General features: G+C 41.6%; 1 protein-coding gene across 1 annotated transcript in view; it reads left to right on the forward strand.

Moving 5' to 3' along the window:
* The first annotated feature begins 1,656 nt into the window (after positions 1-1,656).
* Positions 1,657-15,962, forward strand: part of LOC139726554 (catalase-like) — a 99,095-nt gene continuing 84,789 nt past the window's right edge. The window contains 1 exon segment of the mRNA XM_071637545.1: positions 1,657-2,136. Within this exon segment, the coding sequence (XP_071493646.1) occupies positions 2,080-2,136 (57 nt within the window). The 5' untranslated portion in view covers positions 1,657-2,079.

The following is a 15,962-nucleotide window of genomic DNA, read 5'->3' on the forward strand; positions in this document are numbered from 1 at the left end:
ATGTTTCTTTTCCCCACGTTATGAGAGAAAAATAAGATATTTTCGTCTTCATAATTTTGCTCCCTCCTTGTTGTTTTTAATCACCAAAACTTGGCTTGATATATCATATTAATATAGAACTACATCTGCTTCAGATTGTACATTATCATAATTAATATTAGGCCTACAATTATTGCTCCTATTATTGTTATTATTATATCATTATCATCATTATCCTTATCATTATTATTATTATTATTATCATTATTATCATCATTGTTATTATTTGGGGAGGGGGAGATCATAGTCATATATCAGGTTTAATAGGCACCCGTGGGAGTAGGTTCTCACGACCTCGTATTTTTTTCTTTAATATTGTTCCCATGTTATGGAAGAAAGAAGAATATATACATCACTGCATTCGTCTTCATTTGCTCCCTCTTTTTTTTTTGTCACCAAAACTTGGTTTGATAGACCATAGAACCACACATTCTATTTCCACTTGCAATTTTAAAAATAGGCGGTCGGCAAAGCGAGGTTTTCCTCTACGTCCGCTCATCTTATGAATATGTATGATTACAGCAGCTCTGCAGTAAACGAATGGACACAGCTGCGCGTGTAATCTGATATGGAAGGGTACGATCGGCAAATATATTTAGCCGCGTCCTAAACAGTCTGCGTACAATGACACCGGACTTGAGAGCAAACGGCGAGCAAACTAAATGACGTACCTGAGCTGCATATAGTATTCTGCAGTTGTGCAAAATACAATTACATAACCAACGTTCGTTGTTTTCATTTGGGGACGCCAATAATGGCGAACTGTACGTAAATGCCCTTGTAGTCCATATCACGCACACACAGATTCGTGTAACCATCGTCAACACATTCAGTACACGTAACAGGCGGAGGCAAAGGTACATCACAGAACTATATACACACAGTGTAGAGTGTGTATAGAGTTCTGCGAGGTACATTGTGTGTGTGCGTGCGCGTCCGCAGGAAGATGTCAGAGATTTCGCTGCACCATCATCTTTAGTATCCCCCAGTGTCTCTGCAAGCTAAAAGATGGAAGATCGAGAAAGCAGGAGGCCAGCGCAGGTTCGGTGAATATTGAAAAGCTCGGCTCTTTCGTCACGCACAAAAATGCATTATGCATGTAGCTAATTAATTTTTCTTTTTCGTCCTCGACGTCGACACGGAGGCGGAGAGGGGACGAAACCCACGCCATTCGATGTAGGATACTCTCCTGCGGCCGACGGCACCGGTCGCAACTGCCCGGAGCCGACGGCTCGGGAGGAGATAGAGAAACCAGCAACGCCGAAATAAAACAGGAAATACATAAGGCCGCGACAACAACAACAACTTCGAGTATTATAGTATAGGACAAGCCCAGACAATCTTTGGCCACTCCCCTTCTGACGAGCCCCCGTCAACTGACCAATCAGCGCCTGAAGCCCATGTGATTATTTTATAACTCCCATTACCTCGTGACTTGTCTCCCGGGGTCATTGCAATAGGGCACTCAAAATAAAACGTAGAGATCAGTGCAGTGCCATCGGGCCAAATATATTGCGCAGATCGAAATATGGATCGTAGACGCGCATATGGTGTTCAGCCCACTAATTTCTCTATCGAATAGGAAAGGCGGTGTTTACCAATGGTAGCAGTAACGTTAGATTCAGCACGCCGTGCCGCCACGACACGTACACGCACGAGCAACGCACACCCACGCACAAAAACACTGCATATCGTGCTGAAAAACCAGAAAGCAACACAACAACAACAACAAAACCAGCACCACTGGTTTCAATAGAATTCACCGAGCGCTTGCTATATCGCGCGTCGACGTACGACAACAACACCACCACGGACGGCGGCTTGGCTAGACACCGTATAAAAAGGTTCGAGATTGCCTCGTCGTCCGTCTTCGGGGCAGCTCAGCTCAACTGAACCAGCTAATAAGGCCAGCAAAGACTTGTGTTTCAAGCAAAAGCTTGTTGCTAACAGCTAACAAGTTAGAAATAGACGTCGACTTTAAAGCTCTCGGACAACCTCTCTCTGCACCGTGGTGGTAGCAAATAGACTGAACACGGAAAGATGGCAAACAGGGACAAAGCTACACGCCAGCTTGAGGAATTTGCTGGTGCAGCAAAGGCAAGTAGTCGTACAAACCCTCGATGTAATTACCCATGTTAGACTCTGTCATAAGCAGAGCTAACATTAACAGTTACCAAGTCTCACGCATTGTGAGTGAGACTCAAGCATTTAGGGCGAGGGTCTGTCTCACGATCTCACGCATGACACCTATTTTTCTCACGCATTGGGCATGTTGGGAGCATAGCTGAAAGGACGAAAGTGAGAGTTGCAATTGAAGGCGGCAATATTTCCCTTTTGTCTTTCAAAATAAGTAAATCTAAAGAATAATCACTTAAGTATGCACCAGCAGTAATAAGCGCAGTATGCACCATACATAACAGTTCGGGAAACCCACTCACAAGGGGGGCCCCTCCTTATAAGTAACCCGTCCCCCTTATAAGTAACCCCGTCCCCCTTATAAGTAACCCCCGGGGCACCCCTTATAAGGAGTCTCCACGCTTTTTTGCAATGCAACGCGAAAATGAAAGGACTGCGGCAATTCGCTTGATTATGTCCATAAAGCTTCACAAGTTTCCTAGTTACTCACGAAATTTGAGCAAAATCGGTTTGAGGCATCATATCTAAAATCATGGATTTAAATGCGATGTCAAACGACCCATGCGAATGCTGAAATGCGAGCGATTACTGGCGTGAGTGTCGCCAGGCGCGGCGGCGCGGCAATGCTTGAGTGCAGACGTGGCGACTGAGTACGGAGACTTTCGTACTCAGTCGCCACGTCTGCATTGCCGCGCCGCCGCCCCTGGCGACACTCACGCCAGTAATCGCTCGCATTTCAGCATTCGCATGGGTCGTTTGACATCGCATTTAAATCCATGGTTTTAGATATGATGCCTCAAACCGATTTTGCTCAAATTTCGTGAGTAACTAGGAAACTTGTGAAGCTTTATGGACATAATCAAGCGAATTGCCGCAGTCCTTTCATTTTCGCGTTGCATTGCAAAAAAGCGTGGAGACTCCTTATAAGGGGTGCCCCGGGGGTTACTTATAAGGGGGACGGGGTTACTTATAAGGGGGACGGGTTACTTATAAGGAGGGGCCCCCCTTGTGAGTGGGTTTCCCGAACTGATAAAGACTATGACTGTGTTATGTTAAGACTAACCGTTAAGAGTTAAAAATTGAAAAAGCTCCCTGCCGTGGGAGGGCGGACACCCCCCTCCCACACCCTCCCCTCGCTCAGTCGCTTCGCTCCCTTGCTCACGAACACGCGTGAGCCCCGAGATGCTGAGTCATGAAAATCTCACTCATAAAATTTTTTTGAACTTGGCATCTACAGTATGCATAAGTTTACCGGTAAGTTGTATAAAGGAAGGCCGGTGTCGAAAGGTTGAAATCTTTCAGTCAGAGAGTAACGTTAGTAGGCCCTATACTACTCTACTAGATTCTAGTAGGGCCTAGAACTAATTAAATTACGTTAGAATAGCCTTTGTGCAGAAACTGCCGAGGCAACATCAGTGAACAGCTTCAAGTCTATTCAAATGTTAAGCTTAATGATCACTGGAAGCAGAAACATAACACATTTAACCCAGATTGCATTTAGCGATAACTGACCATCCCGTGGATAGGCCTACATCGTCATCACCTGGATCTCCTCGATCGGGCTCAGGATTGAATCCATTTTTTTTGATGGCCCTCTACAAGTCTTCAACTTACTTTAATACTGGGCATCATAGTAGGTAGTGAGGTAGAGGGTCTAATTCAGGGAAATTCAGGTAGGTCTACCCGGTAATACAGAATCTAAGGTTAGTTAAGGAAAGGGAAAGGGAAACATAGCCAGGCCCATGATGATCTTGACAATAGCCTCCACTGGCCCCAGTCTATCGTTAGACGCTAGATAACTAATGTTACACCTCCAGCAATAGAGGCTCTCACAGTCTAACCTCTCAATCTTTGCGCTAATGTGAACTTACTGTTCTGTTGGCTAAGGTTACCATGTAACGTTTTAGACTAGAACATAGAATCACAGGAAATGATAGCATGATAGATCTATAACAGTTCTATTTAGGGCATAAACTGTGATACAAGGGTGTAACTCATTTTGGTAAAGGGCGAGCGAGAAGCATTGACATCGACATTGCCGACTTTTTCGGGTAGCCATCGCTTGCGCCGAAATTCATAACATCTGAACAAGCCTTGGAAAGAGTTCCTTTAGGCTTATGTCCCCCCCACTTAATTACCATTTTTTTTACTAATAATAAAGTAAATAAAGGTTATGCCATTTATGGGAAGACATCCTTTTGAGACATAACCCTAGCATAACCTTTATTTAGTTTATTATTAGTAAAAAGAAATAGTAATTTATTTATTTTGTGCAAAGTAGTGAGGGGGGGGGGGGACATATGGAACTCTTTCCCAATCCTCGCTCTTCCTGAGTTTTGTGGCATAGGCTACTCTGTAGACAGAAAAAGATCCGTCTGTCGGGAGGAGTCTTTTATTTTTTTGACGTTATCGCTCTCCTGAGGGGATCCGTGAAGCCAGACGCAGTCTCCGCAGAACATATCCCAACGACCAGATACAGACCGATCTTTCGGTTGACTGAGACGGCAATCTGTTAGACTCTCTATGGTGGACCTTAAAGTAAATGTAGGATCTTGGCCCTACTCTATTAAACGGTAATATACCTGATTTATTGTCTAGACTATAGCAAGGCCCAAGGTTGGTTGCAGTTGGTTCGCAAGAGCACACATGAACACAAACATAGCATCTACATTCATTCATAGTCATCATAGGGCCTAACGTTACCATAGTGCTGGATGAGAAGACAACCGTACTGTTTGTGTTAGTCAGCTTGTGATGTCACATATGTGGAACAATAGATCTCTAGATAAAGAAAATGTAAAGAAAATCCAACATATTTTCACTTTTCTCGTATAGTAGAAGAACGCTTGACTTGCCTCTTTCAGAAGGCAGCTTGGGAATAATGATAATACCTCTATTAAATACATGTGTCAGTGACAAGCCAAGGAAATGTGCACTTTTTTCAACCCCCCCAAAAAAAGATTTTGTGAAATTCTCTTTATATTTTCCTTTTATCGTTCTAGCATGTGACATCATACACTGTAACTGGATAGTACTAGTAGACCCAGTCTTCTCTTCCAGCAGTGACTGCACAGATACTTTAAAAATTCATAACTTTTGAACGGATTGTGCGATTTCCCCCCCCAACTTTCACTGATGTATTCTACTGATATTGCTGCATTCATTACATCCACATGTCACATGTATGTACAGAGGTGGATTAAGAGGGGGGGGGGGGAGGGCCCTTGTATTTTTTGTTGAAACAAAAGAAATAAGTAAAAATGGGGGGGGGGGGTACGTGCGCCCCCTTTAATTTTGTAAAGGCGCCTCCCCTTTACGGAATTCCTGGATTTGCCACTGTGGAAGGTGGACTTGTCCTTTGATTAGAAACTTCTAACATGTTAGTAGTGAGAGATTTTAAAAATGTGATCATGCACTCTGAAGTCGTAAAGAGAACAAAAGATTTGTTCATTGTACAGCTCGGGGGGTCTGGAGTTGTCCCTGCACCTGATCTACAATTGTAGTCCAACTAATGTTAGTGTAACTTGCGCGTTTGCATACACTGGCAGCCTGAACAAGCAGCTTTTGGGCCACCCCATCCCACGTGATGTATCTCTTTATGGCTTTCAATAGTATTATCATGGAGACCAGAGACCAAATTACAAGACTGCATTCTAAAATTCGCAGCTGATCTGTTACTGTAGATAAGATAGATCTCTACTTACAATTTTTGTCAATGGAGGAATTGATTAAAAATATAATCTGCTAGGAAGAGTGCAATGAAAGATTTCATCGTACAAGAAAGAAGTCCTCGTACATCATCTGATACAACTTTCTTTATACACAGTGAATGCGCGATCATGCATTATACATGTTATGTGCATCAGTAAGATGACTTGGCAGCTGAATTAGGTGTGCAGCAAGGACTGGAATTAGACCCTATCTAAAGGCCCAGACAAAATCTTCCAAAGGATATTTTTGTTTGTATTTTGGTCTCTGGTCCCCGTGATACTCATCCATATCTGTATACATCAGGTACCACTGGTACAGTGTAGGATAGGGCTGACCCGCGGTCTGGACACGAAGTGTTCAGGCTGCTGGTGCGGTTACACATACTTGTATGTTTGAGTTTGCAAATCATGCACATTATAATACGGTGTACTCTCTTATAATAATATGCCAATTTTGATGGCATAAAGCTGGTAAACTTCAATTTTCCCCCCTTGTATAAATGCATACATTCACACACAGGGCCAAGCAAAAAATGATTTAGTTTCTCGTCCCTTCTTGCATAAAATTTTGGCACCACATCAAATATTTTACTCTTTACAATTAATTTTTTTTCCCTGAATGTCAATAAAGATACAAAGAATTGATGTTTCACGTCCCTGTCAGCATTATTCCCTTGGCGGAGGTAATAGTGCTGACAGGGACGTGAAACATCAATTCTTTGTATCTTTATTGACATTCAGGGAAAAAAAAGGGAGGAGGTTATGTTTTCGTTACCATTGGTTTGTGTGTTCGTTTGTCAGTTAGTTTGTCCATGTGCAAAATAACTCAAATAGTAGTTTTTTAAAACGGATTTGGATGAAACTTGCAGGAAAGGTTTAGAATGATACAAGTAACAGATGATTAAATTTTGGTAGTGATCCAAGAATTTTTGGGGAATTTATGGAGGGTTTTTGATATTTTGGCAGGTAGGGTCAATGAACTTGGGAGTTCAGGCTGCGCGTATTTGAGGTTTGCATGCGCACACTAAAGTGCGACCGTGCTCTAGTTTCTGCTGGGGCGAGGCGCGCCGCGCATCTGAGGGTTTATGACGTAACAAAGGCTTTTATATTGGGAAATCGGGCGATTTTTCAGTGGGTGGAAATCATTGATCTCTATGGAAGAGCAAGATCATCGGTGGAAATTAACTGCTTGGCGGAGGTCTGCGCTCTCAGAGTGCTTTTCTAGTTTTTTAATTGTATCCCCCAGCGTGTATGCCGAAGGATACTGGATTCAGCAGCGTTATGCTGCCGCATCACATTCTTGTGTGCACTCTAGCGGCTACAAACCTTAACAGATTTCTTTAAAATTTTGTATGGAGGTTCATATTGGTAATATCTCCACACCTATACCTTTGGGTGATGCTGCCCCCAGTGTTCCGTCTTTTATAGGGTAAAATGCCATGTTTTTGTGCATAGTTTGTGTGCACTCTAGAGGTCACATATGTCAGTGGATTTTTTTCAAATTTGGTATGGATGTTTGTCATGATGAAATCTACATTCCTATAGATTTTGGAAGGGCTGCCCCCAGTGTTCCGTCTTTTATAGGGTCAGAGGTCATGTTGGTGGTGAATGGTTTGTGTGCGCACTATAGGCTACATTTCGTGACAGATTTTGTGCGAATTTGGTATGAAGGTCTACCATGATATAATGTACAAGCCTATAGAGTTTGGATCTGCTGCCCCCAGTGTTCTGTCTTTTATAGGGTCATTTCTAAGGTCATATTGTTGGTGGATGGTTTGTGTGCGCTCTATAGCCTACATTTCTTAACAGATATTGGTCAAATTTGGTATGAAGGTCTACCATGATATTTATTATATTTATTATTATTATTTATTTGGCATTTGCAAAACAATACAAGTGATAACAGAGAAACAAATAAAACAAGCAAAACACAAGAAAAGAAAGTGTCAGGCTTTCCCTGTTGAGCTTCCCTAAGGAGCCGGGTTGGAATATGAGCTACAAGTCGAAACATTTTGGATGTACCGCCCCCAGTGTTCCATCTTTTATAGGGTCAAAGGTCATATTGTTGGTGGATGGTTTGTTTGCCCTCTCTAGGCTGCAAATCTCAATGCATTTTGTTCAAATTTGGTTTGCTGGTATCGAAGTTCTACCATGATGTAAGCTACAAACCTACTATTCATTTTTGAAGTGCTGCCCCCAGTTTTTCGTCTTTTATAGGGTCAAAGGTCATATTGTTTGTGGATGGTTTGTGTGCCCTCTCTAGGCCACAATTCTCAATGCATTTTGTTCAAATGTGGTTTGAAGGTCTACCATGATACAAGCTACAGGCCAAAAGATTTGGGATGTGCTGCCCCCAGTGTTCCGTCTTTTATAGAGTCAAAGGTCATGTTGTTGGTGGATGGTTTTTATGTACTCTATAGGCTACATTTCATGACGGATTTTGTTCAAATTTGGTATGAAGGTCTACCATGATATAAGTTAAAATATTTTGGAAGTGCTGCCCTCAGTGAATATTCACCTTCATGTTTGAAGAAGGGGATGGGATCTTTGTCCCTCGCTCAAACGTGAAGATGAAGCATAAACGTGTGCTAGTGCTGGGGGATACGATTGCATTGCGCGGCAGTGGACATTTCTAGTTTTTCTTTGGGTATCACAGCCATCTCAAGAGGCATTGACGGGCCATGCCTTTGATGGCCGTTGATTAATTCAAGCCCTGAAGGAGTATACAGTACAGTACTAACTACTATACACATTTATACTAACTTTAATATTAGCCTCAACACATGCAAAGGAGTGCTGTAAAAAGAACTGCCAGGTTAGTGCCATATAAACTCCCTTTACCCATCTCTTCTCTGCATCAGAATATATGACAGATGGGAAATCAGTGTTGACGTTCAGTGGCCAGGTGTCTCCGCATTTGACTTTAGTGACAGCATTACTAGGCCATTATCACTACTGTGATATCGTTTTGAAGTGCAAGATAACGGGTGAATCACCCCTGAAACAGTACCTGCTGTCTGTGGCTTGGGGCATCCTGTCACAAATTTTACTTAAAAGATTCAGTCCGGGGGAAAATATCCCTCCCGATTTCTCGCTTTGTCAAAATTGCTTTGAGGCAGGATGAAGTGTCAACACACTTGGTGGAAGTTTCTATGGTGTGGTGTGAGGTGCAGAGTAAAGTGGAAAAATCTTGCCTCAAGGGATAGTTCCTGCCTGATGTAATACAAATCTTGGACCGTTTGTCTTTTTGTGACCTGATGGGCTAATTGTTCCAAGGTGGTGCTAAACAGCTGTTCTTTGATACAGTGTACATATTGTGATAAAATCACATATTGTGAAATGAACTATCCTTCATTTTCATTCCTGACTAATTCATTGGCCTTCTTGGCTGCTCAATCTTTTTGTACAGGGTATAGTTTGAGTTAGCAGATATCTGTTAAGTCATGTTTGGTAGATGAAAGTCTATCTGACTATAGCTTCAGTGCCAGCGTCCTCTCTGATTCATGCCAAAATATCCGCAGGAAGCCAGCATCATGCAAAGCTGTCGTGTCCAAGGCTACTAGGGTATTTCAGATTATTTTTCCCTCTTCACACTTGACTTCTGCCTACCACAAATCCTCATGCTGGAAAACCCACCCTGCTGTCAATTCATGGGCATATCACAACTCAGACTATATGAAATGCATTGGACCATGTTTCCTTCACAGCACATATTTGTACAATAGCTCACAATATGCAGCCCTTAATTGCAAAACTGTAGATTGTTTGGGTCTATCCCATTATACTTCCATCTATTTCATGTCTGTGTTCTAACAGCACAAATCATCATGCAGGAATCCAGGATTGGCCAAGAAGTTTTGGCTGGAATTTTGAAGTTTTTAGATAATGTGTGGGTCAAATTCAGAGAGAGAGAGAAAAAAAAAAAATTAACATTTCATCCATAATGTATTCAGTGATGTTGTGAGTGTGCAAAATGAGAGCAGTTCAGAGGACAGTGTCAAACATATTTTTAGTGGCAATGAAGCATGTAAGGCCAATCTGAAAAGTGAACACTTCAATTAAAGAATGACCAAAGAAAAGTTAACTGAAACAGAGTGATTTGATATATAATTTCTCAGCTGCTAAGCTTTTATGCTGAAATGTAACACTAGCCATGTTGATGCAGTGCACCAATACCAGACATGTTTGTTGGAATGGAGAGTTATATCAGAAAGTGATTGTTTCTTATGGTTGCGTTTATGCTTAACTTTTTGAGGCCAGAATAAGCGTTTTGAAGCATGATTAGTGTAAAACATGATTGCGTCCAGACTCACCTCGATATAAACAGCGTTTCAAAATGCAGATTCAAAATGCACATATTAGTGTTTTAACAATTCATATCACTCTAATTACATTTATAGGGGAAGCTGAAACACAAAGCACATAAAAAGATGTTTACAATGATATCATCTTAATGCCTTCTCAGTTTGCTCTGGTTCGTGTGAAAATGCGCGCCCCTGGCCAGCCACCCTTTCAATTATTGTGCAATGTGTTTCCACCTCCCTGGTACAATTCACGCATGTTGTGCATTTTAGCTGGAGCTTCCAGTTGGTACTGTATGTGGGTCATTCCACAGGGTTGGGGCAACAGCGCTTTTTTGTGTTCCTAAGGAATTGCTCGCTTTATCCTGAAAATTTCATTTGGTATTTGATGTTGCAATGTGGTTTTGTGGGAACGTAGTTGTGTTGGTGATTACTTGACGCAGTAATAAAAATGTTGAATAACAAGAGTTGGTGCCGGTGTGTCTTTAGGGCTTTTTACACTTGCAAATTTTTGCTTAGTCCCGTACCAACGGTGGGGCTAAGGGGGGGGGGGGGGGGATGGCCTTAGCCCCACCGTTGGTACCGGACTTTCCTTAGCCCACTTTCTGTTTACACTTGTTTTTGCCAAAGTGGGCTAGCCCCACCGATAATCCCGTACTATCTGGCCCTGCAAAATAGCAGGGTTAGCACCGCAATTGCAGTGCCAAGCAAGCGAGTGTAAACGGAACGAAAAAATAATCCGGGGCTAAGCGACGGAGACGAAGTCCGACCCCCACTGACCAATCAGAAACGAGGTTATCAAGTGCTGCCAGTGCGTGTGTGTACTTGTGCAGTGCACAGCGTAATCATGAATATTCATGTGGTTTGGAAAGTACGGGACTAAGAAATACAAGTGTAAAAAGGTCAATTTTCTCCTTAGCCCTAGACAAGAGCTTAGTATGGGATTTATTGGCGAGTGTAAAAAGCTGAAAAAATTGCTACGGGACTAACGATAGTCCTGGGTCAGAGAAAGTACGGGGTTAAGAAACACAAGTGTAAAAAGGGCTTTTTAGTGATGATGTCCATGCTCTTTTTTGGGGTACCAAGTGTGACATCTAAAAAGGTTGTTTTCAGTTGAAGATATTTGATTGACAGATAAACAAAGTTAGAATCAGATGGTCACAATTGATAAAGCAACATTTGTTTATCAGCAAAACAGTATTAGGATAGCAAATGAAAAGTGACTTCAAGTCATAAATCATTCCTCAACCACAGGCATACCACCATTACATGCGATGTCCTAGTTGAACTTTTTTGGTAATGGTGGTATTGTGGTAGATTACTTGCATTCATAAATTATCCTTTCCATGGTTATGTGTCAGAAATAAAGGGCAGGTGGTAGGCAACTTTTCACCAAAAGATTAGCTTTGAAAACGTCGGTCTATGTTATGTAAATTAATGGAGTGCACCGGTGTTTTTGAGCGATGTCCTGGCCGATTTTGTAATGGTGGATCACATTTCATGGCATGCACAAAAAAAAAAAAAAAGAGAGACTGGAGAAGAGACCTTGCTGTATCAGGAGGATGGGAGGTAAGCTGAAAACCATGTGCACATAAATTAATCTGATATTGTGCCCTCTGAAGCCCTGCAGGGCTCACACCTGTAAATAAAATGGACTGTCCCAGACCCCTTCACAAATTCGTACCAAAGATACCAAAATAAATGAAGAAAAAAATTAATTAAAAATCAGTGATGTAGTTTGGCAAAAAAATGAATAGCTGTAGATATTGAGTATGAATTCCTCTACAAACTGCATTTTGGTTGGAAGATGAAAGCTTTTCTGATGGAATTTGAGGGGACTATATTTCATTGGGTACGTGTACGGAAAATAGGTGATTTTTTGAGTGACAAGAACTCGTAGTCTGGCTTTGCGGCCCCCTGGACAGAATTAGAGCAGAACAACCCACCCTGGCAATCTGATGGATGAAAGGTAATATCTCACTTATTCAGGTTAGTGAAGATGAAACACCTCATTTCTCCCAGCTATTTTACAGAATTTTTTGAAATTTGAATTTTAACACACGTCTCTATGTGATATGGGGAATTATTTACCCGTGTGAGCCCTGCAGTGGCTGATCTTCCAGCAATGTCCCTGTAATGGTGGATTGGATTTCCAAGAAGTTCTCCTTTTTAAAGTGACATAAATGAGGCGATATATATTGACACTTGTTTCATGACATCAATTTAACCTATACCTTGAAAATGTGTAAACATATTATCATGGAGAAAGTGTTTTTAAGTTAAAAAAATTATCCCCAATATTCCAGAATCTCTTATAACTGTCCCACATACCTCTTTTCGTGTAAGTGAAAACTGTAAGTGAGACATTGCCCTTTTTATTCCAGAGTTGCTATAAAGGCCTCAAAGAAAGTAATATCTTTATTACTAGAATTCTGTACAGACAGGTTTTGATTGTTACCCAACATGTTTCATTTGCAATTAGGCATATTTTTTCCACCAAAATATGTTAAGTTATGCACTTGTCAATGTAATGACTCACCCCACTACCCCCGGACATGGGTGCGTCATTTCCGCGTTTGGTCCGTCAAATTTGTGACCCGGGTGTGCGTCATTTTCCCAGGTGTGTCCGTCAAATTTTTGACCCAGGTGTTTGTCAAAATCCCATCATTGTCAGTCAAATTTTGACCAAGGTGTGCGTCATGGTACGTCACTGGGCTATGGAAAATAACACAAATTATTCTGGACCGAAGGGTGCGGCATGGTACGTCACTTGGCTATGGAAACTGCACGCACTTTTGCACGCAACCAGTACCGGATACACGTATCGCAAGTACAGTGAGGAAGTACAGTGAGGGCTTTCCCGCGGCAAGTGAAAATCAAAGTTGGGAAGCGTTCTGGAATAAGAGGAAAAAAATGCTTGCCCGAATCTGGCAAGCAAATGATTTAAAAGCCACATTTTTTCCTCACATATTCCCTCCAACAAAACCATGAAATAATGCATACGCAAGCTCAAACCTGAACGACTGTTTAGCGATGTAATGATTTCAACCTTACTGTCGAACACTTACTTGAAGAAGCCCTAGTGCCTAATGCATATTGCGATGCAACACCGACACTCATTGCTATCGAAGAAAGTTCGTTTATATTCCAATACAATTTGCATCTAGATAATGTTCTGTGGTGACAAAGGCGAATTTGTGACAGTAAAAGAAGCGGCAGCAGAAGAAACTGCCTGCCGCATGCCACTTTCTGCTCGCGGGAATGCCGTGGCGTGGCGTGCGTACCTGCGCTGCAGTAGCGTGGTGCGTGACTCGCTGTGAGCGGTGTGCTCCACGTGTACGACGGTAGGTAGAACACAGCACTACTACTAACGTTAGACTCGACGTAATTCAGATCATAGAAATGAAAAAAAAAAAACCCAAAACAAACGTGCAGTCAAGAGTACAGTATTTTTAACGCCAATTTTAAGCCCCGGTCACACAGCACTCCATGTCTAAATCACATACAAAAAGTTATGAAAATCTGGCGGACGTGGTCGTAAGTGGTAATTTTTGGTCAGTTGTGGTTTGGCCGTGCTTTGTGCGGGGTATGGCCGTCGGCGGCTGTTCCACTGCTGAAGCACTGCCTAAGCACGGCTAACCACGTGTATGTACGTAGAAAATTCCATTTGTCTGTGATAAGCCGCTAAACACATGCTATTTCCCGTGATACCAACGCGTAACACGCGTCCGATGACCGTGCTCTGCCCCTGACAGACCGCTAAACTTTCGCGTCTTACCGCGTCCCCCCAAGTTTTAATCACTGCCGGAACACGGATTATCACGTGTGTTTCACGTGTGTTGCACGTCTTTACCACGTGTGCTGCCCGTGGTTGTCCGCGGGCTAAAATTTTGAGCAGTTCAAAACTTTTTGCCGCGTCCGACGCCGTTCCGTTTTTTCCCCGCTTCCTGCCACGTCTATAAATCGACCGTAGCTCGTCTTAAACTCGATATCAACGCAAACAACATCGTCTGCTTCACGGGAGACCACTTTTTGACGGGTTTTGGCCGTGATTAAGCCGTAAGGTGCTGTGTGACCGGGCTTTTACGAAGAAAAAAAAGAAAATGCGGTGCCAGACTTCGGGAAAGGGGAGGGGTACACGTAGGTACTAAGATTCTACTGCACTCAACGAAAGAAACCGCGCGTATTCTCAGAGGTCGTAAACAGTCTGGGGCCTGGGGGATGAACTGAGAAAGAAGTTGGCTCAAGTCGAAGCCCCAGGGCGAAGACCCAGCCAGGCTTACAAACGTTATGATTCTTTATTTATTTCATTTATTTGGCGTCAATTAAGGCTATTTCTTTTTTTTAATCATTTCTTCACACCATTATCTGTACTAACCAATAAAAGAAATAAGTAAACTATAACTTATTTTCCTGTTCTAAATACCTCTGGATTCTGAATTGTCCGCCCATTGCTTGATTGAAGAAAGAGAAAAAAAAAAGTTTGCTACTGTTTGTTTCTCTGAAAGTTCTTTATTCTGAAGGTTCGTTAAACCAATAAAGAAATAATACAGTTAATCTGAAAATGAATTACAATCTTTTTCAGATTACCGAAACTTCTTTTTTTTTTTAGATTATGAATGCTGCAAATGACATTTTTGGAGGAAAAATATCGGCACAGGGATTTTGCTCTTTTCAAGTTCGAAATAACAAATCATCAGAATACGAACTTTTTTCTTAATTATTTAGGGAATGATAAATACCGTGCACACAAGAAATAAACGAAACTAAGAAATAAATCTCTTTCTTTAACAAAATAATACCTCCTTCTGAAGTAGCCTATCACATATCCGGCGCCACGTTTTCAAAAGCCCACAGGTAAGCGTACGGGTGCAAAAAAAAGAAAAAAAGTGGGGGCCGAGCCCCCGGTTACGCCGACCCTGCCATATCACTCACTCCCGATAAAAAAGAGGAAACGAAGTAAAAACATGAATTTAACTTATTTCTTGCCTTTCAAAAAATCAATCCCTTCTATATGGACACAAACTGAGAAAAATATGTTATGTACTGTTCGTTTTAAAGTTCCATACTCTGAACGTTCGTTTTATTCAAAAAAGGAAAAAAAGATTCGCGATTCCAAAGGTTCGTTAATTGGGGGGAAAAAAAAGAAAAAAAAATCGTTCTTTCGAAGGGTTTTTCACTCAAAAACAAAAGAAGATTTGGTAATCTGAATGTTCGTTTCTGAGTCCGAAAGTTAGATAAGTAGGTCCAATTAGTTGTATGCCACGTAATTCATTTCAGATTGGTGAACTTTCAGAATAATGCCACAAATCAGATTGATAAACCATAATTACATTTTCGAATAAAAGAAAAAAAAACATGTAGGCATAATGGAATATGCGTGTTTCGTATATGGAATAACGACGCATCGGAATAGCGAACCGTGCATGTATTTTTTTTTCTGAATAATGAACACTGCGAAAATGAATAAACATTGTCAAACTAAGAATCCAACGTATTTCTTCCCTTAAGATTTTCCTCCCATCTATATTTCTTTTCTGAACTATCCCCAATGCCCAAATAAAATGATTATAGTTTGTTGCTCTGAAATTTTGTTGTTCTAAAAGTTCGCTTTTTCGAAAACAAAACAAGGGTTGGCACTCCGAAGGTTTGCTAATCTGACAACGGAAAAAACAAACAGATGCTCGTTAATCAAATAGTAACAGGTTCCTGACAATAATATTAATAATTATAATAATCATCATAATGATAAGTTTGTAATCCGTTTCCAGACGAA

This window comes from Diadema antillarum, unplaced genomic scaffold (genome assembly GCF_040938485.1).
Source record: "Diadema antillarum isolate AM-2024a unplaced genomic scaffold, OU_Dant_1.0 seq00000089_RagTag, whole genome shotgun sequence".
In the NCBI taxonomy this organism is placed as follows: Eukaryota; Metazoa; Echinodermata; class Echinoidea; order Diadematoida; family Diadematidae; genus Diadema; species Diadema antillarum.